Source organism: Onychostruthus taczanowskii, unplaced genomic scaffold (assembly GCF_017590055.1).
Source record: "Onychostruthus taczanowskii isolate IOZ18803 unplaced genomic scaffold, ASM1759005v1 scaffold37, whole genome shotgun sequence".
Taxonomy (NCBI): Eukaryota; Metazoa; Chordata; class Aves; order Passeriformes; family Passeridae; genus Onychostruthus; species Onychostruthus taczanowskii.
Genome location: NW_024501126.1, coordinates 2477910 through 2502123, shown reverse-complemented (window position 1 = coordinate 2502123; position 24214 = coordinate 2477910). Strand labels below are relative to the sequence as shown.

Genomic DNA, 24214 nt, shown 5'->3' with positions numbered 1-24214 from the left:
CACATGTGTAATTGCTGAGAAGTCTTGGCCATCCCATTAAGAAAAAAGGAGTAGTCAACATCCCCCCCAACAATTCCCAGCCCTTGCTGTTTTTACCAGACCAGGGGAGCATGGAAAGGGGGAGATTCCTTGTTTCTCCTGTGAGCCAAGTGTTAATCACTGCCCACTTTAATGCAGAGCATTGTATTGAACTTGATTGCTGTTCGTCCCGCTTTGTAATGCCGTGCTCTTACTCTTGTGAATTACTGCCCTTGGTTTACTGGACCATATTTGTATTTAAATTGCAGTGTGGCCATGACTCATGCAGCTGCCCTGCTAGAAATGTTCTTGTCATCACCCTATAAATCATCTGCAGATTATTGTGCTCACTGGGTGAAACTTTGTGTGGATATGCTTGGTCAAGATTTTTGAGGTTGTCTGATCAGCCAGGGCTGATTCCTTCTCTGAGCTGCTTTCAAAAAATCTGATTCTAAGACAAAATAACTCTGCAGGGAAGGGAGAGGCAACACCAGAGCAAGAAAATACAGAAGAAGTTAGGTACAAAGTAGAAAAATTTCTCTTGAAATGGGACTGCCAGTCCTGATCCTGAGGTCTTTACTCCTAGAAGGCTGTTTGCTCCTTCCCTGCCATGCTTGGAGAGTGATGGCAAAGCCAGTTGTGACCCTGAAGTGTGTGGGCGTGCACGTACAGGCAAAGCGTGCCTGTGTGGGTTTGTGCTCACTGTGCCCCTCCTGTCCTGCCCCCAGTGCTCCTGAGGGACACTGGTGACATCTCTGACTGCCCTTTGCTGGTGTGTGTTCCCCTCTAGCCCTGAAGGTGATCCTTGTTTGCTTTGAACGCCAACTGGACAGCCAGTGGTACTGGCTGAGCCTGCAAGTGAAGGAGATGGCCCTGCGGAAGGTGGGAGGGCTGGCCCTGTGGGATTTCCTCGACTTTATCGTGCGGACACGGATCCCTATCTTTGTGCTCCTTCGGCCCTTCATCCAGTGCAAGGTAACTTTGGCTCCTGATGTGTCACTCCCTGAAGGCAAGCTAGCCCTTATTCCCCAGCTGAGAACAGAGGAACAGCACTTCTGGAAGAGCTACATGTAGTGAGTGAGTGACCTTTCAGAAGTTAGTAGGCCTAAGAACCCTTGGAATTGAAATCACTGAGCTTTTTCCTAGCCAAAATTACAGAGTATGCCTGTCATCCAGGAGCTCTGATCCATGGAGTACAGCTAGTCTTAGTTCCTCTGGAGGGGGAAGTGCATTAATTCTACAATGAAGACATTCAGAGCACTTGGAAGGAGTGTGGATGTGCTGAACCTGGGAGGGTGTTGGCAGAAATCTTCTAGAAATCTCTCTTCTGCACAGAGCTGGGCAATACAGCTAACAGCCAGGAAAGACCACTCCCTTTCCATCTTTTGGATGAAGGTTCTGACAGGACTTTTGTGGATGAACAGGCAGCTGCTAGGCTAAGGCATCTGGGGTTTAAGTTAATCACAGCTCCTTGCTGGTTACCAGGTAGACTAGCACATGGTACTTTATTTAGCCTAGCTTGTCTCTTGGACGGACTACATCCTCATGGAGGAAGAAAGTGTCTCATGGTAGGATTGTGAGCTTAGCATAAGGGAGCCCTCCATGTACCCTGTGACACTGAGGCTTTGATCTCTGTTCACTCAAATACAAGATTTCCTCTGAAAGACAGGTGGAAACCTCACGGATGGAGTCAAAACCTCTTGCCTACCAAGCCTAGTCTGGAGACTAGTCCCAATTCCCTGGGCACCATCTCCCTGCAGTGCTAACTCATGCCAATTTTGCAGCTGCTGGCGCAGCCGGCTGAGAACCACGAGGAGCTGACTGCCCGGCAGCACATCTCGGACCAGCTGGAGAGGCGCTTCATCCCGCGCCCGCTCTGCAAGAGTTCCCTCATCGCCGAGTTCAACAACGAGCTGAAGATCCTCAAGGAAGCCGTGCACAGCGGGTCTGGTAAGGAAGGCAGGGACAGCTCAGGGCCATCAGCCCAGGCTGGAACAGCTGCTTGCCCCTGCAGGAACTTGTGAGGCAGACCTGGCCTCTGCCTAAAACGGGAGTGGGGCAATCCACACACGCCCTGCCAGCCTGCCCCTGGAGCTTATGCTCAGCCTTGCCACTGAACAGCCAACAGAAGTCCAGGTTAGTTGTCAAATGCACCTATTTTTACACCAAGTCTGAGTTCCTATTCCAGTCTCAGCTGGCTTGTGCAGCCCCAGTGCAGTGAGCCCCTCCACACCTCTGTAAAGCCAAAGCTCCTTCTTCAGCAGTAGCAGATCTTCCTCCTCCCTCCTGGTCTCTTTGATTTTTCTCTACTGTGACACCCAGATCAGCATCCCTGAGCTGATGGGGCACTTCAGAAATCTCTCCTTCACAAGGGGAGACTTTTCTCCAGTGACAGCCACCCCTGTTGCCACGAGATGGCAGCCGCTGCTCATACATGGCAATCGGTTGAGGTGTTTAGTTCTTAGGAAAACGGATTCAAAAGGAAATGCTTCAGTCTTTTTTCCTTTGCAATAATTTGCCTTGTTTCTAAATGTTGAAGCTGATCTATTAAATACTGGTTGTGAAAATCAGGCTGCATGAGTAAAACAGAGATTTTGGAAAGGTGAGGTGAGCAAGGCAGCTGCTAGTGTTCTATCAGCTCTGCCACCCCTGTCACAGTATCACAGAATCACTGAGGTTGGAAAAGACCTCTGAGACCATCAAGTTCAACCTTTGCCTGATCACCACCCTGTCAACTAGACAGTGGCACCAAGTCCCAAGTCCAGTCATTTCCTGAACACCTCCAGGGGTGGTGACTCCACCACCACCCTGGGCAGCCCATTCTAATGCTTAGCAACCCTTTCCATGAAGAAATTCCTCCTGTCCAGCCTGAGCCTCCCCTGGTGCAGCCTGCAGAACATTTCCTCTTGTCCTGTGGCTCCACCTCCTGTCAGGAATGTGTAGAGGGTGAGAAGATCCCCCTGCCCCATTAGTCCAAGCCTAACGAGGTGCCCGATATGACAGGAACGCTTGGCTTGCTGTTGATCTCCAGTGCCACCAGCGACTTGCGTTTGGTTTTCCCCTTCTTGTGCAGCTTACCAAGGGAAGACATCTGTCAGCACAGTGGGCACCTCCACGTCTGCCTACCGCCTGAGCCTGGCCACCATGTCCCGCTCCAACACGGGCACGGGCACGGTGTGGGAGCAGGACAGCGAGCCTTCCCAGCAGGCCTCGCAGGACACGCTGAGCCGCACCGACGAGGAGGATGAAGAAAGTACGTGGCCGCGTACGAAGCCCCGAACGCTGAAGATGTTTTCTTGATGCCCAGAGGCCGTCTGGGAGGGGAGCACAGTTGCCCCCGTGTCCCAGTGTGAATAAAAGGCCTGCAGGAGCATGAGGTGGTACAAGGTGTTAAAGTTGGGTTGTAAAATACCTCTTTGTTGCCTTCTGAGCTGTGGCAGGGCACAGGGGAGGGCACACGGAGGTTTTTGGTGCAGTCGTCTTTCACTGACAAGGCATTGGGCAGCCAGGCTCTCTTTGGCCATCGTGACAGTGGGCAGGGGCTGTGGCTCTGTAGCTGTGATCCTGTTCCTGCAGGATCCCCAAAAGCATCAAAGAGAAGGAGTGAGAATGGGGGGTTCAAAAGAAAGGTCCATGCAGTTACAGAGGAATTGCCTTTTGGGAAAGAGCAGTTAGCCTGAAACTTTGCAGGTTCAGCCCATCTTTATTTCAGCTGGGATCACTACTAAACTTTGTACAATCCACCCAGAGCTGTACAGCTTATACATGGTTCAGATACTTACTCACTGTGGCAAAATGTGGTTTCAGCCTCAGATTAATTCTGAGCCACTGTGTGGAACGGTAAGTGCCATCTTCCTGTCTGAACTGAGGCATTATTTCCTCAGCCCTGCCTTGGATAAACACTGCTGTAAAATATTTCAGTACATCAGAATTGAAAAAAAGGTCAAAAAGAGGAGAGAAAATTACACAAACCCACCCCTTTGTTTTCATTACTTGTAGTTAACAAGTTGTTGTGGCGAAAACCACAATAAAGTAATTTCTTTCTGGATACTTATAAAATTTGAAACAGCACTGAAGGTTTCAAGCAGTCCTGATTGCAGTCCAGCTGTCTGCATAGTTCTCTTGCAGTATGATGTATTTGAGTCAATTTATCCAAATTTTTAGTGACATTTTAAAATGCATGTCCTGCAGGGTGTTGAAGGGTGTCAGTTTTGCATTTTGCTGTCAGGTATTTTGACTTTTTTGTCACAGTGCTTTGCTAGATCATAGCAGCAGCTTATTTCACATCAGAAAAATGCCCAGTTATAACCTTTATGCTGGAAACATTGTATATTAACAAACACTTTATTAATCACAGGAATTAATCCCTAGTGGAAGCTGAATGTTTTCCTGAGAGCCATTTAAAGAATACATAAACCCTGCCCCATGTGTCTCAGTTTCCTCATCCTGCAGAGGTTTATGAGTGTGTCTTTCTGCACAGTGGCTGTAAAATCTAATAGAATATTCCAATTTGCAGGCTTGGGCTCTTGGTAAGTGAATGCTGGGTACTCCTTTGGCATCCTGTTATCTCTTGACACCTGTCAAGATGCAGGTGGGGTTTGGGTGGTTGTTTCCTCTCCTTTCCTGTTTTTTCTCTCTTTCTAGATGACTCCTTGAGCATGCCCAGTGTGGTAAGTGAACAAGAAGCATACCTTATGGGTGCCATTGGGAGGAGGCGGTTCTCCAGCCATCTCTCCAGCATGTCTACACCTCAGGCTGAGGTGGGCATGTTACCCAGCCAAAGGTAAAAACATGGGCTTTTCACCTTTCCCATTTTAATAACAAGAGCAGAAATGGCCCAGGTACATCTGAGAGGTGGGATGGTGGAATTGGTGCCAGAACAGTGATGCTAAATTTATTCATCCTGGAATAGTGTTGGACCAAGGGTGCAGGGTTGGGAATAATGATTTTCCAGGGTGATCTGTGTTGCGTAGGGTCCATAAGAACAAGCTGTCATCCCCAGCAACCTTCCTCTTAAACACTTTCAGAAACACTCTACACTATTATTTTTCTCTGCTGCCACTGAACAGCAAAAGGAAAAGTGGTTTTGGGGTGTTAATTGAACCAGGGGGCCATACCCAGTTTGTATGGTATGGGGAATGGGGAATGGGGAGGAATCTTGAGAAGCTGGGAAAGAGGGACAGAGGCTGTTTGATATACTTTGTTTTCTTCCATGTGTTCTTTGTCCTTCCTAGAACAGTAACTAGCTCATCACAGAAACTAAATGCTATGTTCAAAGATGGGACATAATACTGTTTTAAATCTGAAGTACTTGTTGATACAAATAATTTTGAATGCCTTATTCCTGGTTGACATGGAATGGTGAGAAAGAGCCTGTTGGGAAATGTACATCTTCAGAAGATGTGGAGAGAGATTTTGCATTTAAATGTGATTTTTTTTCCAAATAAGCAATGTTTATTTGTCTGTGACATAGTTATCCAAGGATATCTGACAACAGATGTATTAATTTATGTTATTTCCTTTGAACCTTTAAAGAATATATTCTACATTATGTCTTCACCACCCCTGGAAAACCAAACAACACTGTTCCCTCCCCATTCTTGCTTGGAGTTAAAGAAATAACCTTGATAGATGAAGGAAAATTAACAGTTGTGGTACCTACCAGCAGAGATAGGAGAAGTGATTTACAAGAGAGAAATTACACAGATTTTATCTGGGAGTTTTGACAAAAGGACTTACAGGAACTCATTCGACTCTTGAACACAGTAGATTCAGTCCCTTTGTTCCTTGAAAAATTAATATGCAAGACTGCATTTTCCTCAATCTTTCACTACCATCTTCAGTGCATAAACTTCATAAGAGTCACAGCTGACTGAGAGCTTTGTGCTATCCCAAATCATGGTGATGCTGAGAAAAAAACAGGCTTTAATTAACACAGAGCTTCACTCTCTACTTTTTAAGTGTATGGTATAGCAGGAGAATCACTTTTCATCTGGGTAGGGGAAGGACCAGCTCAGCAAGCATAATCATAGTTGTCAGCATCATGCCCTTTGAGTTATGGATGGTCTCTGGGCTTTCAGAATGCCTCACAAATGTAAGCTAATTTTTGCTAAGTAATATTATTACTGCTTTCCTGCTGGTAACCCAGCAGACTACTTTCCTTCTTTCTTTCTTTCTCTTTCTTTCATGTTTTTCCTATGGCCTGAGCAGGGTGCTGCTGCCTGATGGCTGCATTGCAGAAAAGCATTGGAATTGTCCCTTTGCCAAGACCCTTGCCAGATGTTTATTTACAGTTTCATTGCACTATGAGACCTTGTTTCCCAGATTGTTTGTCCTTAGAGTTGCACCAGAAGGAGAGTGGTCTATAGCTCATGGGAGATAGATCAGCTCTCCCTCAAGGAAGAAGTGGCTCATGGCGAAGGGAAAAAAGCTTTCTCTGAAGCTGAAAGTAAATAGAACTGAAATAAACCAAAATGCTGCAGGAAAATAGCTTTGAAAGTAGTTCCCTGCCTTATTTCCTTTAGAAACACATCCTGTTGAACTTCTCAGCTCCCCAAATCTCAGCAGAGATGCAGAAGGCTTCGTGCAGTGTGAACTCTCTCTACAGACTGCTCCTGTTATCAGATGTTCTTTCAGCTCCTCTGACTCATATATGTGCCGTTGAGCGTGTGAGACCAATTAATGTTACCGTCCTCTTTTTTACTTTTTTTATTCCGTTGATTTTTTTTTCCCTTGAAAACAGAGACAAGCGCATGCTTTTTGCATTTTCTTTCCCTAAATTCTTAATCTCCCTGCCCCTCCTGCAGTGAACCTAATGTCCTCGATGACTCCCCGAGCCTGGCCACTGAGGGCAGCCTCTCTAGGTACAGTGTGAACACTACCTGTCTGTCAGTGTGTGTGCTGGGAAACGAGCTGTTTCCAACCTTCTGTCTCTTCCCCCTCACCTTTTGTCACTCTCTCCATCTCTGTCTCTTGTGGCTCATCAATATTCAGGCCTGCAAGTCAAAGGTGTAGCAGCCCACCTTCAGTTTTCAGCTTTGATTGCCAATAACTTTGAGAAGGCTAAGGAGAAGGGGAAAGAAAAAGCTGTAGTGAGTGAAGCAGCAGGCTGGCATTGGGGTTTTCCCCTTGTTTAACAATTGCTTGGAAGACATGAGGAAGATGATACACGAGGCATTAGCTGTATCCTGTTATAAGCATTAGTCTGAAGGCTTATGTAAAATGGAGACATCTGTTTTTTCATTCATCTCACAACGCTGTCACCACAAAAGACTTAATATCAATCTGAGTTTTCTACCATTCACTGATAAAACTAATTATGGTAAGTCCTGTGGAATATAGTGTTCTGTGTGTGCTTGACAATAAATCTCATTAATTTTGCAAAGCATTTTCAATTCTCAAATGACACCTTAGAAATCTTGCAGGTGGACACCATAAATCCATATCTAAAACAGCTCTGTTAGTGCTGGAGTTCAGGTCCAGCTGTTCCTCATTACCCATAGACAGGGGAACAAACACAAACGGGTCAGGAGAGAACTTAGAAGGGAAGGCTGCACCTTTAACACCCAGATCCATCATGTTAATCATTCTCCCTGCCCTGCTGCTGTGCTCCTGCCTCTCAACCCATCCTCTTGAGGCTGGAGAGCTGTTGTTAGTCCCAAGAGCATCTCTCTTTCCTCCCAGTAGAACACTGTACATTAGCAACACGGAGGGTAACTTGCTATTTCATTCCTGCACCAGTGGAAGCTGTGGATATGTTGAGAGGCGTTGGTGTGGATGGTTTCTGTTCCATTAGCTTGGGTTTCCATGCTGGTAGTGGCTTTTTGGGATGGGGACAGGCTGCTGTGTTTGTTTGTTCACTCTCCTGAGCTGACAAAAGGAGAGTTTCTCATCAGTGCTGTCACCACAATGAGCTCATTCCATGCAACATGGTGTCCTTTGTGTGTGTGAGCCCTGCTCTGGCAGACTGGGCTATGGTGGGTTAGGAAAAGACATCAGCTTCTTGGCAGAGGCAGGAGTGCTGTTACCTGCTTTTCTGACTAAGATGGACTGCGTGGCCATCTGAGCTAGAGGTGAAGAGAAATCATTCAGTCAAGGAAGTTCCGTGCTGTCCCTCTAGCAGCACTAAAAACTCAACACAGTTTTTGAAGAGGATAAAATGTCTGTATCTGAGCTAAGGCCATAATGACCTGATACTTGGTTACATCAGTGTTGGTTTTGAAATGTTTTCATCTTGTTAAGTAGGGGGTAGCCACTCCTAATTACAGTGGTGAGGCTAAGCACTATGAGGCACCTAAGTCAACAAGTGTGTTCAAACACAATAATTTATTCTGTACCCTGAAATGTAATCAGCTGCACAATGGGTTCCTATTAATTCCTGTCACAAAAATTTTCTCTAGGGACCAGGACATTGTCCTCCATCCTGCTCTATGGTACAGATCTATAGCAAATGGGTGAGCAGATGCACTTGGCAGTCAGTTCTGCGAAGTTTATTATCCTTTTCAGGGAGCAGGCACTAATGTCTTAAGGACGGGCACCAGGGCTGCAAAGCCTTACAAAGGAATGAAGACACTGCAAATATGTCTAAAAAGATTAGGGTAGATCTCTGTGAGGAGGAAAACATCTTCCAACTGCATTGTTAAACATGAAAACTGGATTCCTCCTCCAAAGGACAGCAGTAGTAAAGCAGATGTTGCAGAAGCTTATTTTGCTGTGGGGATTATAGGGCAGTGTTAATTCGTTTTTACATTCAAGAACATTAGTTCTGAATAAAGTAGGCTTGAGTTTTTCTTATGCAACTTTGATTTTGGCGCACAATGATAACGTTTTAGGATCACCTAAATTCATAAGCTGGTGTTTAGTCATAACTGAGATAAAGAAACAAACAATATTTACTAGGGACTAGACCCTTATGGAAGGTAGGAGTCTTAAATAAATTAAACAAATTGTGACGCATACAGAAATAATAAAGTCTGTTTCCCGTTGTTCTATAGCATTTAGACACAGCCTTGGAGAAAAGCAGGGAAGGCAGGAAGGGGACAAGTGACACTGAAGTGACACTGAAGTGCTCAGCCAGCTTGGGGTACAGGGCTGAGGAGCATCTTGATCAGTTGTGGTTGTAATCTGAGAGGATAAGGTATTTTCCCAAATCAGAAAGGGAGAAGGTGAAGCCACTGTAATGGAAATCTGTTGCACAAACACATTTCTCTCTAATGTTTGTGCCTGTCCTAGCTCAATGGCTCCTAAGGAGAAAAATCAGATTGAATCCACATCACCAGGGCAATTGCAGCAGCAGATTTAATGCTAACTGGGCTGGGATGTACCTGGAAATACAATATATTTAACCCATTCTCCACTGCTTTTGTCCACCAACCTTCTCATTCATATGTCTTAAGGACACAAAGTGTGTATGCTCTACCATGATGGTGTGGCAAGAATTTACATCTCTTTAATAGACATTGAGACTTGTTGCTTCCTTTGTTTGGTTTGGTTTGGTTGTTTTTGTTTGGTTTGGTTTTTTGTTAGTTGTTTGTTGGTTGGTTTTTTGGTTGTTTTTTTTTTTTTTTTCCTTTGCCTGCATGGTTAGGTTTTCTTCCTGAGCATCACTTCTTTTACTTGCCAACCTGACAAAGTTTGTTTTGGCCCCCACTGTGTGTCATTCCTTGTAGAGCTGGCAACATGCATCCATAAACTTGGTTTGATCTTTGGCTCACCTCTGCGCTATATAATGGGAGCAACATTAGTGTGCAAATAAACCCCTGACAGAGATACTCAGAGAATGACAGAGCATCTTTGTGTTGGGCAGGAAAAAAATCTTGTTTCTTATTCCCAAATAAATGTGGCTTATGTCCATCAGAAAAACTGTTCTTATAGATCACAGTGCCGTTGTGGGCGCGGGAAATACACATCTGAAAAGGGACTTGATTTGGGGTTCCTTGGCTGGGTCCCACAGGCTGTCACAAAAACAGTGTATTCCTGGTCAGGGCTGGTAAACAAGGAGAGACAGAAAAGGAGGGAGGGCAGGCTGCACAGAGCCAACCCTCTGCTGCCATGCTCCTTTTCACAGAAACAGGATGGGTAGTTCTGTTCTTTGAGGTGAAAAGAAACCTTCACAAACCCTCACGAGGAGAAAGCTTATAGCTGAAAATTCAGTCACTCGTCTGAAATTTGTGGTCTTTGGCATTCTCTCTCTCTCTTTCCTTCTTCAAAACGTGGGGATAGAGAGCCAAAAGACAGCCACAGCAGGACTGTGTTGTGCACAGGCAGCTCTGCAAAACTCAGCTGCTCTCAGGTCCACCATTTCCCCGCAACAGGTATCTGCAATTTTAGCTTGTAATATCATCCCAGATTATACCAATTTGTGTAGTGATTCAGTACTGGAAGTAAACATCCACCAGCTCACTTAACTAATTTCACTTATGGCTGAAAATTCCAGATTCCAGCAGGAAGACACGAAGTCCAGCTTTTTTTTGCTTGCCTATTGTTTGTCTCCAGTGCATGGGAATAGTTTTTATCTCGTGTACAGCCTCTGTGCCCTCACACAGTCCATGCTTACCTGTTATCTAAGGCCTTTTTCAAGTGTTGTCATATCACATGTGAAGTGAGCTTGTTTCAGCACTGTAAACGGTTTTGTACTGAATACAGTTGCAGTCTTTCTGCTACAGACTGGTCTCCTTACTCACAGCACTGAGTTACCTTGTCTTCATCAGAAATTGTAACAGTATTCTCAAAGCTAGTCCAGCAGACATTTTTTTTTCAAGAACTTCTCCAGTTAATTCCTACTTCACTCACATAGTGGTAACCACTATAAAAACTTCTAGAAATTCAGAATAAGTTTTTATGTAATCCTAGAAACAGAAGATTAATGATATTCACCAAGCAATTTCAAGTAGTCTGGATCACAAATATAAAGACTAATTTAAGTGCAGACTCTGCTTTAATAAGGAATGATGTGATGCTTTTGGATTTACCAGTCATATGTGCTGCAGTCACTGTCTGAGTCAAGAACACACCCCTACTGAGGGCTCTGCTTATCCCTAGGCAGGTGTTTGTGTGGTGTTTAGGATGCTTGCTATGTGAAGCATGTCAGTATGCTATGGAAAAGCTGGGATATATGTTCCAGGGACTGGCGATTTCATTTGGAAGACCTGTCTAAGGAAGAAAAGGACTCAAATGTATCTTGGTTTTTTTAGCTTTGAGCTTGCTGAAGCTTTTCCTCTTTTTCCAAGGCAGTGCAGCTGTGGTGAGATTGCTGAGGGCAAGCCAGGATTATTAAGCTGTAATCTGTCAATCAAAAGATAAACAGCTTCACAGTCCCAAGATATCTCTCTCCTTGAAGTTGCCCACTGTCTCCGCTGTAGAAGTGATAAACACATGGATATAGTTCAGTGCAAAGTCTGGCTTTAGTTTAAATGAAAGGGAGGAAGGAATAGGCTTTCAGATCAGGTAACCAGACTTTTCCCCCATCTTGGTTTGAAAGACAAGTGTCTGCCAGGGGAGGTGGGAGCCTCCCTTGGAATGGAAAATATGACCCACTTCCCTCTGAATTATTATAACTTTGAAGTTAAGGGGCTTTCAGGCAAAGATACGCTCGCCCAGGGTGCCAAACAAGAGGCAGCAGAAACTCCAAAGTCCACAGCTGCAGCAGCTGCCATGGGGTGTCCTGGCAGGCAGGGGGTGTGGGTTAGAGTGCAGCAAAAAAAGCCCGAGGCATCAGCAGCAGGGCTCCTCCATAGGCACCCTCCGGGCACGGGGAGAGGGTTGGGATCCTGATGCCTTTTCCCCCAGGCACCCAAACACATGGCAAGGGCCCCTTCCAGTGAGGCAGGGCACCAGCAAGTCCCAGTTCAATGGCTGCTTTAATGAGAAAGCACTCAGCTGGAGTAGAAGAAAACAGGGCAGGGCTGGGCCCTGGCAGTGGTGAATTCCCTCCCCAGGCAGCAGCTCCACTGTCCTCCTCCGAAGCCCAGAGAGCTAGGAGCCACCAGCCCCTTTTCCCAGCCCAGTTCTCGTGGTATCTCTGCCCCTCCAAGAGAAACCCCTCAGTTAGGAGAGTGGCCAGCTGCACCCTTCCCATGGAAGCGTCTCTTGTCTCTCCTAAGTATTGGTTGTTATGGTTTCTTAGTGACAGATGGGAAAAAATTCCATGAGAGAGAGAAAGAAAAGGAAAAATGCTAAACCCCAACAGCCCCAAAGCAGAGCAGGAAACTCTCCATGTTCTGTTCCACCAAACCTTCTAAGGACAGTCGTTAACTTCTGCCAAAGTGAAGACTGAGCTGCTCAGAAGACAAAGCCATCCTCCATGCATGGTCTTGTCTGACCATGTCCCTAGGTTTGTCTTCTTCCTCCACCCCTGCACAGTCAGGTGATTAAGCCTTCATTCTCTTGGTGGTACTGACAAACTCCAGGCACATCCAAGGAAGTATCTAGAGAAAAGACTGTTGTTTTCCTTTAGATTAATGCAAGCCAAAGACAAAATGGATTGCAATGTTGAATCTTGAACACTGTGCATACCAGCTATAGCTGGAAGTTGCTTAAATAGGACACATTGCTCAGTGGATTCCAGTCTGGCTTAAAAAAAGCAGCTGCCTGAGTTAAAAGAAGTCTGTCTTAACTATTAGTGACTACTGTAGTCATAAGTCTCTCAGCTGAAGTGTTTTCTGTCTGCTTAATGTCCAGTGTTTGGAGGAATACAGTGCTTTGATAAAAATGAGGGGAGGCTGGTATTTTTATATTAAGTAGGTTGAATGGCCAGTTGAATGGTAGTATGAGATGGTACATAGCCGAGTTTGTTTTATTGCTGAAGTTTCTTCTACTGCGGGTTTTCAGATATTTTGTGCCAAAAATATCCAAAAAACCAAAAAGCTGTGTTTATCTATCTATCTGTCTATTTAATTTTTGTTTACTTGTCTCTTTCGTTTGTTAGTCACAAAAAGACTTGAGGCTGCAAGTGTTGAGTGTGGGGCCTTGTTCACATAACTCATGCATCCATTATGTGAATGGATCCTTTGTCACTTTGCGTTTGTTTTTTGTTTGTTGACTTAAATTGAAATTAAAACCAGATGACAAAATTGTGATGAGGCCGTGGAGTCTTGTTTGGGAAGGAAAAAAATAGCTTTTACAACACTATCCTTGCATAAAGGAAAAGCAAACAAGAAGGCTTTTGAGCTAGGAAGCTGATGTTCCTGCCTTCACTGATGTGGCAAAGGATGCAGAGAAGTGAGTGCTGCTCAATGGGATGCATCAATCAATGACTGAAAACTGAAATCTGCAGTTATTTATATTTGGATGCTACCTGTGCGTGGCCAAGTCCTGAATACCATGACTCCACCTCCCACCCTTTCCTAAGCCCTGGAAGCCACAACCCAACAGACATGTCCCCTCCCATCCTTCAAAGATAGTGCTGCTCTTTGAAGTGACTGTGCCATTAGTGGTTGGTCGATCTCTTGTTTATTTATTTACTTTAGTCCCAATTGCCAGGACACCCACTAGTTATGCAGCGTGCTTCTCTACTTGGCCTAATGCTGTCAACATCTAACAGGGTGGCAAGTGTGCAGAGCGAGCCAGGACAGCAGAACCTCCTCCTGCAGCAGCCCCTGGGGCGGAAGAGAGGCCTGCGGCAGGTGAGGACACGGGCAGCAGTAAGCAAACCTTCTTTCCTGCTGTGGGATTTGGTTTGGCTTGTCTTGTATGGGGCTGTTGGACATGATGTGTGGATGGGATGTGTCACTTCTACCTAATTTTTGCTATAGTAGGGCAGTCCCTTGACTTAGCAGGGACCATAGCACAAATCATAGGTGTGAAGCCAGGCAAATCCCTAAGAGAGGAGTGCCCTTTGTTTTCAACTCCTCAGTCTTGTCCTCTGCAGGCTTTTTTCTTATTACTATTATTAAATTATGGTCACACAACCTGCCTGCATTACATTCAGTATTGAAACTGAAAAGGCACAAAGCCCAGAAGTTCATATGAAGGAAATGTGAGCCATGGAGACCTTAAAACACACACCTGCTCAAAGTAGAGTGGGGGACATCGGAGGTACAGACAGCAGTGATGTGCTCTCCTTTCAGAGAAGGAGCTGTGCAGTATGTGACCATACACCAGGCTAACTCTCTGTTCCAATGTTCAGCTTCGACGACCGCTGCTGTCCCGTCAGAAGACTCAAACCGAGCCTCGGAGCCGGCACGGAGCTCGGCTTTCAACCACCAGACGGAGCATCCAGCCAAAGCCAAAACCTTGTGGTAGGGCACTGCTGCATTTCCAGAACCAGCACTCCACACTGGAAAGTAGAAAATGATGTGGTTTGAGCTTTAAGGAATAGTACGTTGTTCATAGCTTATATTAAAGTGAAGTTCCAGAAGCTTTACACTTTTTCCTAGTACATGGATATCCTATCAGAAATCCACCCCCTCAAGACACTTTGATAGTTTCTCCAGAGGTTTTCAAAGTCAAACAGGACGTGGGCAATGGATTATCTTTTTTCCAAGAGTTATGGAGAATTTAGGGGGAAGAGTTTCCTCATCTAAAACCTCCAGATGTGCAAATCTGGAAGATGCTATTGAAAATAGTAGAAAGAAGGACGTGTCCCATCATAGGCTTAGCAGTACAGAGCTCTAAGGACTGCATATGGAAATGAATGTAGGACTGTTCCAGTCTGTGCTCTGTGTTTCCAGGAGTCAGCACTGCCAAGCTGAGCAGGTGCTGTATTCTGTACCATCTGAAGTGAGCACTGAGCTTTGGAGGAAACATCTCCAATAGCAAAGGTTACTTGTGAACTTGCTGGGTTTCAGCAGGAGTGTGCTGGGACAACACCACTGCTGGAGATGTTTGAAATAAAAAAGTTAACAAAAAATAATTAAAAGCAGGAATGGGAATATCAGCTTTACTGTTAAGTTTTTAGTCTAGCTGTCTTTACTCAGTGCTCTTCTGTTATTCCTGGCTAGTGGACTTAGTCTGCAGGAATGAAGGGTTATCTGTTGCACTTTTTTTTTTCTCAGATTTTCAGCAAAACCTTGGGCAATTCTCCTATCTTTTTGCATGCCAGTTTTTCTTTTACATTTGAGGGTATCACATGGGAATTCAACTCAGTGTATTCTTCTGGAATGGAAAGATATTATGGGTGGTGTTTTTCTCACCAAGCCATGACAAGGATAGTTGTGCTGGCTAGACTTCAGGAGATCCCAGAGTCCTGCTGTGGCTGCAGCGGAAACCCAGGATAAAAGACTTTTAGATTAGATGCCGATTAGACAGCTTATATAAAGATGGAAGGAACCACAAATCCTGTCTCAGCTGTAAAACCCCCAGGGATTCTCTCTCTTCTTTTCTGGTGTATTTCTTCCCAAACTTTAACCCTGAGTTTCCCGGGCTCTGTGCCCTGCAGCGGAGCAGAAGCGCTCGGTGACGTTCACGGAGGCCCAGCCTGAGGCAGCCGCGGAGCCGCCGGCACAGCAGCCGGGCTGCAGCCGCAGCAGCCCCCAGCCCAGCGGCCAGCCCGAGCCCCTCAGCAAACCTGTGCTGACCTCCTCCCCTGCCATCGTCGTGGCCGATCTGCACAGCCAGGTAACGTGACACTGCTGGCTCTGTGGCCCGTGTCCCTCCACTGCTCCCTCCCAGGCACCGGGAAGCGCTTTCATCACAGCACTGTGATGAAAGCTGGCAGGAGGGTAAAGACAGCAAACTCTCCTTCAGGCTGTTTGCTGTCAAGCGTCCTGCTTCTGCAAAGCCATTCCCTTCCAGCTCTATGCAACAAGTCTTAATTTGAAAATACATTTTCTGCATCTTCCCTTTCCATTTTCCCATCACATACAGTGTCCTTGTGGACCTAATCACCACGGCAAGCTGTCCTCAGCAGGTTTTCACAGCTTGCTCCCTGAGAGATGTCCCCTTACAGAAGGAATCCTTCAAAGCCTCTGGACTGTTTAAGCACCACATTGCAAAAGAAATTGCTTGTCCAGCATTTTTCTGTGTTGGCCTCCACTGAGGATGGTGCAGGGACAATCCCAGTCATCCCTTCAACACATCAGTGACACTGAGATCACTTTTATATGCCCGGATATCCAGTGTCTTTTGAGGTTATGTCCTTTGCCATGCACAAATGAATGATCTCTGTCTTCAAAATCATAGAATGAGTCACAGAATGGTTTGGACTCATTGCACCCCCATCCACTATCCCAGGTTGCTCCAAGCCCATCCAGCCTGGCCTTGGACACTTCTAGGGATGGGGCAGTCACAGCTGCTCTGGGAAACCTTTTCCAGCACCTCACTATCCTCAGTATAAAGGATTTTTCCTAATATCTAACGTAAACCTACCCTCCATTTAAAGCCATATGCTAAAAAAGATGAAATGAGGAAGTGTTAATGACTCAAATCAGATAGCCTTTCTGATCTTTGATGTAAATGCAAAAATATATTGTTAGGTATAATTTTAAGGGATTTGGAGTCTGCAAGTGCCTGGTTATTTATGGTAAAATGTGTATCTGAATAAGAAAATACTTTATAGACCTTCCTTTCCTTTTCCCCCCCCCTCTCCCTCCTGCTTTCTCTGAGCCTGACCACCAGCTGTCCTCAACTGCAGAGCGAGGCACTCTCTGCTGAGGAGGAGAAGGAAAAAGAGGAGGGCTTGGAATCGCGGCCAGCAACAGCGCAGAGCACGCCACCCCCGCAGCTCTCTGACAGCGAGGACTACGCTGGCCTGGAGACCACCAGCCTGCTGCAGCACGGGGACACTGTCCTGCACATCAGCGAGGACAACGGCACGGAGAATCCTCTGCTGGCCACGCACTTCAGCTTCGCGCACGTGGAGCTCGGCGAGACCGACGTCGATCTGGATGAATCTCATGTTTAACTCCTGGGGAAGTACAGGAGTGGGAGGAGGAAGGAAGTGTTTACCTTTCCTTAGAGGGCCCTGCTAAAGAGTAACTATTTAAAACAAGAGCACTTTATTATCCAAAAGCAGGAAATAGCTATCAGCCGGTTGCTATAGACTGGCAAATTTCTATTTGTGAGATCTCTTTTCAGTTCAGGGCAGGACCACAGGAACCAAGAATTGGTACAGAATTCTCAGGATAAGGGTGTGTAGGCAGACGTGGTCCATAGAGGCCTGATCTGGCAGCCATGTACTGTGATCAGCAGCCTCACTGGGTACGGGCTGTTGGACTGCGTGAGACAGAGAAGTCTCTTCTGAGACTGTGCCTGAGATTTATTTTTGTAGTGTTTTTGAGAGGAGGGCTACACAGCAGCTGAATCCAAGGCTCCTACACCTTGAAAACAGTGACAGAAAGTACCAATCCAAAGCTTGATTTTCTCAAGCCTGGGGCCATTTTTTTCTAACATGCAGAGCAACAATATGCACCATAAAGCAATTAGATTTTTTTTTTGGCACTGTAGACTTTAGTTGAGTTTACTTTTGTCTGTTAGTTCCATTCCACTCTGTAAAATATTGCCCTTGTGCTACAAAAATATTTGCTCTGTAAAACTAAATACAGCATGTAGCCTAAGCAGGAATGCATGTGCTGTCCACAGACACAGATGGGCAGGGGCTGAGTGGTCTGCAGGTGGTATAAAAAACCCACACTGTCCTGCTTAAATGTACTGAGCTATTCATCTCCAGAGTTTAAAAAAATACTCCAAGAAACTGCATCTGGAATGCCTGGACCTTCTGGCCCCAAGCAACTGCTCCCCTGATGCTGTTGGATGTACGTAGAGGGATTTAAAGTAAATATTTATATATGGTATTTTCATGTTACTATATATATATAAAAATGTATATGTACATTGTAAACAAAAGATGGATATTGCAGGGCAGAAACTTGATGAAAGAATCTATTTTTGGCATGCTGAGATTGTATTTTAAAAGGTTCCATTTTATGTATGTAACGTTCATGGCTGCAAGTATTAGATGAATGTATGTAACATTTATAGAAGGTGGAGATCCCTGGGGGGATCAGCTGAAGTCACAGCTGAGTTAAAGGGTTTTTCTGCAGCATCATGGAATTACACTGAAATGTGAATTTAGCCATTAGCTGCTGACAGGCAAACTGCAAAATAGCTGTGAAACAAACCATGAAATCATCAGCAATGCCCAAAGAGACCCTTGGGAATCATACACTGCCTTTTCTGGCTCATGTTAGACTGAGTGGAGTTTATAATCATGCCATTATTGTGCAGAGGGAAACGTTTTGGATCATCCTGAGAGTATCTAAACTGTGCTCATTACCACTTTGGCTCCTGAGGGCTTGCAATTTGGACACACACATCATAAACCAGCCTTACCAAGGAGGGCAATGGTATCTTTCTAGCCATCTCCAAAGAAAGGACCTGCAGCTCTCCTCACGGGCTCTCAGTAGCTGTTGAAGCACTGCTCTGTCAAGCCACTGCCTTGCTGCTGTAGTGCAGCCCACAGGTTTTCCTGGGGCTGGGACCATTAACCACACACCTGGCAGCAGGTTCCAGCCTGGGAAGCCCATGGAGCCTCAGGCTGCACTGCCTGGCATTTGCCAAATGCTCACATTGGACAGGAGCTCTGCACACCAGTCTGGGCAGGGAAATCACTCGCATTAAACCTCTGAAGAGAGCTAAAGCCATTTTTGTCCCAGGTGCTGAGCATGCTCTGCTACCACTCTGTTGGTGAGAGAATCTCAGCATGTCTTGGGAAGAGCAGGGCTGAAAAACCAACTATTTTTATAGTGCACCACCTCTATCCCCCACATATATGGGGCTATATAATGTACAGGTGGTGCTCTAATGCAGCTCCAAAGGGTTCTCAGTCTTGGAAGAGAGGTGACAACGTCCCAGCGGATGTCCTGGATAACAAACTGTTTCCTCTGCTGATCAAAACATGCTGTACTGCTTTTATCTCTTCAGTGCACTGGAGCCTGTGCCAGCTACCTGTAGGATGCTGCTTTAGATTAGCTCCTAGCTCAGAGGTCACTCCAAGAATTGCTGAATTCCAGATGTTAAGTTTTATTATTAACAATGACGCACAAATGAGAAAAACCCCACAGCTTTGCTTTCAAGTCCCAAGGTAGGCTTGGTCACTGGCAGTCTGGGGGGAGGAAAGCTTCAGACATGAGCTGAGTGAATGGCTGGGACACAACACACACAGGATTCATGGTGCATTTTACAGAGTGATCTTTTCTGCAGAAAAGGAGGAAGCACCTTCCTTAATGAAAAGTAGAGGCCTTCCCACAGTACCCTACTCTAGAGATGACAAAATAACTGTGATTTACTTCACTTAATTCCGTGTATATAACTTTCAAGTTTCCACTGTCACAGGTGAATCCACAGTAGTAAGCCATAGCAAGGACTAAAATGCCTCTTTTTAATGTCTACCCTCCTAGAAATCAATGCAACTTATAAACGATGTAATCTGCAATTTAGTGTTATCCAGGTGGCTGCGCAGCTGGCTTTGCTCTTGTGGGATGATTGCTCAGAGACGGCACAGACAGGCCAGCCCGTCAGCCTGCCTTCCCACGCGCTTTCCTGTGGTACCAGTTGCATTTGATGCCGTGCTGATGAGTGGCGCACCAAGTGCTTTAGCTGGTTTGTGCTGTGCTGCCGCCTCTCCGTGCCAGCCCCGCTGTTATTTCCGATGCCGCCGTGCATAGTGTCAGCCGCGTGTCGCCTTCGGCAATGTCCGGCCGTGCCTGTCTTGTCCACGTGTCAGTCGGTCCCGTTGCCTCAGCATTTTATGCAAACGTTGTCCCGAGGATTAAATACAAAGGAACGACGGCAAAGGACAGAGTTCTGTGTTTGAGCCTCTTGCGTAACACGGTGGTGTCTGGCGCTCCGAAGGTTTCCATACGCGGTTTTCTTCCGGGATACCGACAGCGCTTGTTAATGTTTACCCAAGTGCTCGCAGGCCCGGCGCGGGGCTGGAACTGTGCTTTGAGGGGGACAAAATACACCTGGTTCGGAATTTAAAGTCACCTACACACGAGTTATCACTACTATTATTATTGTTATTGTTTCCGCCAGTTTGGGACCCAGGGTGCGGCCGGTGCCGCGTCAGCGCGGGCGTAGCGGCGGCCCCAAGATGGCGGGGGCTCCGCCCCGGCCCTCCCACCGCCCGGCCCCCCGCCCGCTGTCCCGGCAGCAGCCGCGGCCGCAGCCATGGCGTCGGGGTGTCGGATCGGTCCCTCCATCCTCAACAGCGACCTGGCGGCGCTGGGCGCCGAGTGCAGCCGCATGCTGGACTGCGGGGCCGACTACCTGCACCTGGATGTAATGGACGGGTAACGCCGGGGACGGGCGGGAGCGGCCGGGCCGGGCCGGGCCGGGCCGGGCCGGGCCGGGCCGGGCCGGGGGCGCTGGGGGCGGGCGGAACGGCCCGCTCCTCCCGGCCGCACCGGGTAACCTGTGGGCGGGCGCGTCTCTCTCTTCGGCCCCAAGACACTTCGTCCCGAACATCACCTTCGGCCACCCCGTCGTGGAGAGCCTGCGCAAGCGGCTGGGCCAGGAGCCGTTCTTCGGTAAGGGCCGGGGGCTGCGGGGCGCTGCCCCCCCGGCAGCGGGAGCCGGCCCCGCTGCCCGCTCGCTGTCCTCTTGCAGACATGCACATGATGGTGGCCGCGCCAGAGCAGTGGGTGAAGCCCATGGCAGTGGCTGGTGCAAACCAGTACACCTTCCATCTAGAAGCGACGGACAACCCCGGGGCACTGATAAAGGACATTCGGGAGAATGGGATGAAGGTGAGGGGAGTACTCACTGTGCTCTGCTTAACTAAGAGCTGCCGTGCTGGCCGGTTCTCTGCGGTGACCAGGGATAGGACCCGAGGGAACGAGCTGCAGCTGGATCAGGGGAGGTTTGGGCTGGATATTAGGAAAAGGCTCTTCTCCCAGAGGGTGGTCTGGCACTGGACAGGCTCCCCAGGGAATGCTCACAGCCCCAAGGCTGCCAGAGCTCCAGGAGTGTTTGCACACTGCTCTGAGTCACAGGGTGAGGTTGGTGGGGTGTCTGTGCAGGACCAGGAGTTGGACTCGATGAGCCTTGTAGGTTCCTTCCACCTCGAGGTATTTCGATTCCATGATTTTATGGAAGACTCATTGTGGCCACTTCAGGTGCCACATGCAGCTCTAACACACTGTGCATGAAGTCAGTCTTCAATTTTAGTGAAGAAAATCTGGAATTTTAAAATAAAGAAGCCTGTTCTTCCTGCCACTACACAGTTGTGTAATTACTTCCTAGGAAGCTGTACTGAGCTGAGGCCAGTCTTGCCCTGACGTGCACTTGGATTTGGCTTCCCTTCCTGCAGGTTGGCTTAGCCATCAAGCCTGGCACTACAGTTGAACACTTGGCACCTTGGGCCAATCAGATAGACATGGCTTTGGTGATGACGGTAGAACCTGGATTTGGAGGGCAGAAATTTATGGAAGACATGATGCCAAAGGTAAACTGTGTTTCTCTTTCATTATTTATTGGGCTAAAAGCTAATTAACAGTAGCGAGTAGTGAAGTTGGATTCACTACTAGATGTAGTCTAGATGTATGAGAAGCTGTAGGGTGGCAGCTCAGTGCTCATCCTTTTATCTGTTTCCTCAGGTTCAGTGGCTCAGGACACAGTTTCCCTCCTTGGATATAGAAGTGGATGGAGGAGTGGGGCCTGACACCATCCATAAGTGTGCAGAGGTAAGAGGTTGCAGCAGAGCAGCATTCTCAGTCACTGTGCTGAGACACTTATCAACTCCCAGAAAATAAAGCTTAGGAGAAATTTTTAGTTTTCAGAGGGAGCCGTAAAACACATGTAATATGAAAATCTCTTTTAGGTCTAATTTTGTGCCTTTTTTAAAATAGTGCCTATGGAAGCCTCCCCTAAGCTAAAGAAGTTTGTTTCTTTTATGTTGACGTAAAAAGGGGGCAATGTGATGAAGAAGTCTGGGGAAGAGCTGTGTTTTCTGAACTCGATTTGGGGTTGCAGTTAGGAGTACATCACCTGTGTCCCAGCCGTTTGCACAGAATTCCCCAGTGCAGCGTTTGCAGGCAGGCTGTGTTCCGTGTGACTGAGCAGTGTTTGCTGTCCCCCAGGCAGGTGCCAATATGATTGTGTCTGGCAGCGCTATCATGAAGAGCGCAGACCCCAGGTCTGTGATCAACCTGCTCAGGAACGTGTGCTCAGAAGCAGCCCAGAAGCGCAGCCTGGATCGATGAGACCTGCCCAAGCCGTGTTCCAAAGGCTCTGGCCGTGCAGGGGCTGCATGAACACCAACTACAGAAACTTCTTGCTGCTGAACAGAGGAACCATTCCTTCACTGCAATGAAGCAAGCAGCAGTGGGAAACATTCTGGCTGTCTTTCAGGGTTGGAAATGCAATGGTTTGAACCCGTCTCTTGATTTTGTGGAGGCTAATTTTGCGGCACAACCTCTAATGCTGGCTGGATTGAACTACAGTCAGTTTGTTGCTTGCTAGAAGAGTGTAGCATCACCACAAGAATATCTCTTGTGGAAGACTCTTAATCAAACTGCCTTCTGCTGTCTGTATTTTGTCATTTGATCTGTGCATTCCTACAAAACTTTTTCCACTACTGCATTAAACACCCTTTCCTTGGTGTGTTAAGTTCTTGAAGCTGACTGTCATAAATAAGTGGGTTCAGGAGTAACTTTAGGGAAAAGGCAGCTTAAGAGGGCTAAAAAATCCCAGTGATGGTAGAAATGTTCCTGTCCTTTGCCTCTGTTGCATTGGAAGTACTTGGCCTATAAAAATCCAGCATCAGATAAGTCAGTGCAGCATCTTTACCAGATCACAAAGTGGGGAATATCTAATAGCCAGTTAAGACAGCTGTGTCTGAAATTCCTGGAATTGATGGAATTCCTCAGAAGAATGTTGCTTTAATACTCCTCAGGCAAGTAAAAACTTTTTCTTGCTGCACAATCTCCTTGGTTTGTACATGTGTCTGAGTAAATGATTAAGGTGGTAACATACAGAAAGGGTAGCTGCTGAAGAGACATGTAGATTGAAATGCCTGGAGATGGGTCTGTAAAACAGCTTGTGGCACCAAACAGTCATCAGTCCTTCAGTTTGCTGTGTGCACAGGCCTGGCCTGTTTGGGCACATGAAAGGTGAGCTACAGTGCACTGGAGGAAGACTGAGCCGGCCATTTTTAGGCAGACCTGTCTCCCATGGCTCTGATTAGCATTGCTGGCTCTTAAATATTTCATGCTATTCTGTGTGGCATTTTTCCCTCTAAGTTGCAATGACAGAAGGGTTGCAGACAGTCTGCTGCCTTGAGGGGGCCAGGCCAGGAGGTTCTGCATTTTCCACAGGGCCAGAGTCAGCTCTGATCTCTGCAGCAGCTGCTGAGGCAGTGCCAGGGCTGCTGCAAGCCCTGTGAGGTGCCCCACAGCAAGAGGCACTGCCCTTGGTGAGCAGCACGAGCTAGGGCTAGTTCAGACACTACAGGAGTATCTCAAATTGCTGAACTGCCACGTTTTTTAATGTGTGGTTAATTGTGGTTTAGGTGAACAAAAGTTGCTTCCTGTTTCCACTTGCAACCCCATTTAGGAACTAACACAAGAAAAATGGAGTTGTGTGGACCTACTGTACTGAGAGATGTTTCAGAAGAGGCTTGCCAAAGGCAAGCTTGGCCATGAAGGCTGTAATCCCAAGGGCCATTGGTGGTGTGTTAAGAGTAGCTTATCCATGCTTCTGGAAAGAACCAGTGTAGAGTTTAGTGTATGCATGGACAAACAGTCATGGCTCTGGTAGCTAAAATGTAGGCTGAAATGAAAATGCTAGTTCAGAATGTGCAGTCTGGCTTTTCATGCTGTCGAAAGCAGTAGGACAACAGCTGTAGTATACTAACCTCCTGCAGCTGAGTGTAAGCTGGATTGAAAGGATAATCAAACTATTTTTGCTTTTTTCCTAATTAATTTCAGGGTGACATCCAAGTTGTGCTAGTTAATTGATGGTACTAGGCTTTGTGGAAGGTATATTCTCTCTTCATAGGTTGTAGCTATTTGATAATTGTTTTAAGGATGGTAAGTTTGCACTTGCACTGACTCTTGGGTGAGGAGTTCTGTGGGAGAGACGTTACACTCACAAAGTAAAATTACTTAATTGCTTCTGTCTGAATCCCACTCAAGTGGGTTTATGCAGGTGACTCCTGCTGCAACAGCTTTTACACATCTAAGGTTAAACCTGTTAGTGACCATGTCCAAGAAATCACAGTGATGAATGATTCTTGTTCTTTAATGCTTAAGACTGTTCC

General features: G+C 46.7%; 2 protein-coding genes across 6 annotated transcripts in view; both read left to right on the top strand.

Moving 5' to 3' along the window:
- The window catches only part of UNC80 (unc-80 homolog, NALCN channel complex subunit), a 124000-nt gene extending 107142 nt beyond the window's left edge, over positions 1-16858 (top strand). For 2 of the 3 annotated variants that reach the window (XM_041411677.1, XM_041411678.1), the window contains 9 exons: positions 809-993; positions 1803-1968; positions 3092-3271; positions 4663-4801; positions 6825-6881; positions 13559-13640; positions 14144-14255; positions 15395-15573; positions 16589-16858. In XM_041411677.1, the coding sequence (XP_041267611.1) occupies positions 809-993; positions 1803-1968; positions 3092-3271; positions 4663-4801; positions 6825-6881; positions 13559-13640; positions 14144-14255; positions 15395-15573; positions 16589-16858 (1370 nt within the window). The remainder of the gene's footprint in view (positions 1-808; positions 994-1802; positions 1969-3091; positions 3272-4662; positions 4802-6824; positions 6882-13558; positions 13641-14143; positions 14256-15394; positions 15574-16588) is intronic. The other variant, XM_041411679.1, reaches the window with a different exon arrangement.
- A 3032-nt stretch (positions 16859-19890) lies between these two features.
- RPE (ribulose-5-phosphate-3-epimerase) lies at positions 19891-22563 on the top strand. Of its 3 annotated transcripts, none has more exons than XM_041411676.1 (6): positions 19891-20235; positions 20404-20483; positions 20563-20702; positions 21266-21400; positions 21552-21638; positions 22039-22563. In XM_041411676.1, the coding sequence occupies exons 1-6, from the start codon at positions 20048-20050 to the stop codon at positions 22048-22050; spliced, it is 642 nt and encodes a 213-aa protein (XP_041267610.1). In that variant the 5' UTR covers positions 19891-20047; the 3' UTR covers positions 22051-22563. The 3 variants fall into 3 exon arrangements, with proteins under 3 accessions (XP_041267610.1, XP_041267608.1, XP_041267609.1); XM_041411674.1 differs by having other exon boundaries at positions 22035-22563; XM_041411675.1 differs by having other exon boundaries at positions 20027-20246; positions 22035-22563.
- The last annotated feature ends 1651 nt before the right edge of the window (positions 22564-24214 follow it).

Coding starts and splice junctions, on each gene's coding strand:
- RPE (XM_041411674.1), top strand. CDS start 20,048: ATGGCGGGGGCTCCGCCCCGGCCCTCCCACCGCCCGGCCCCCCGCCCG. Junction 20,484..20,562: donor GGGCCAGGAGCCGTTCTTCG/GTAAGGGCCGGG, acceptor GTCCTCTTGCAG/ACATGCACATGATGGTGGCC. Junction 20,703..21,265: donor TTCGGGAGAATGGGATGAAG/GTGAGGGGAGTA, acceptor CCCTTCCTGCAG/GTTGGCTTAGCCATCAAGCC.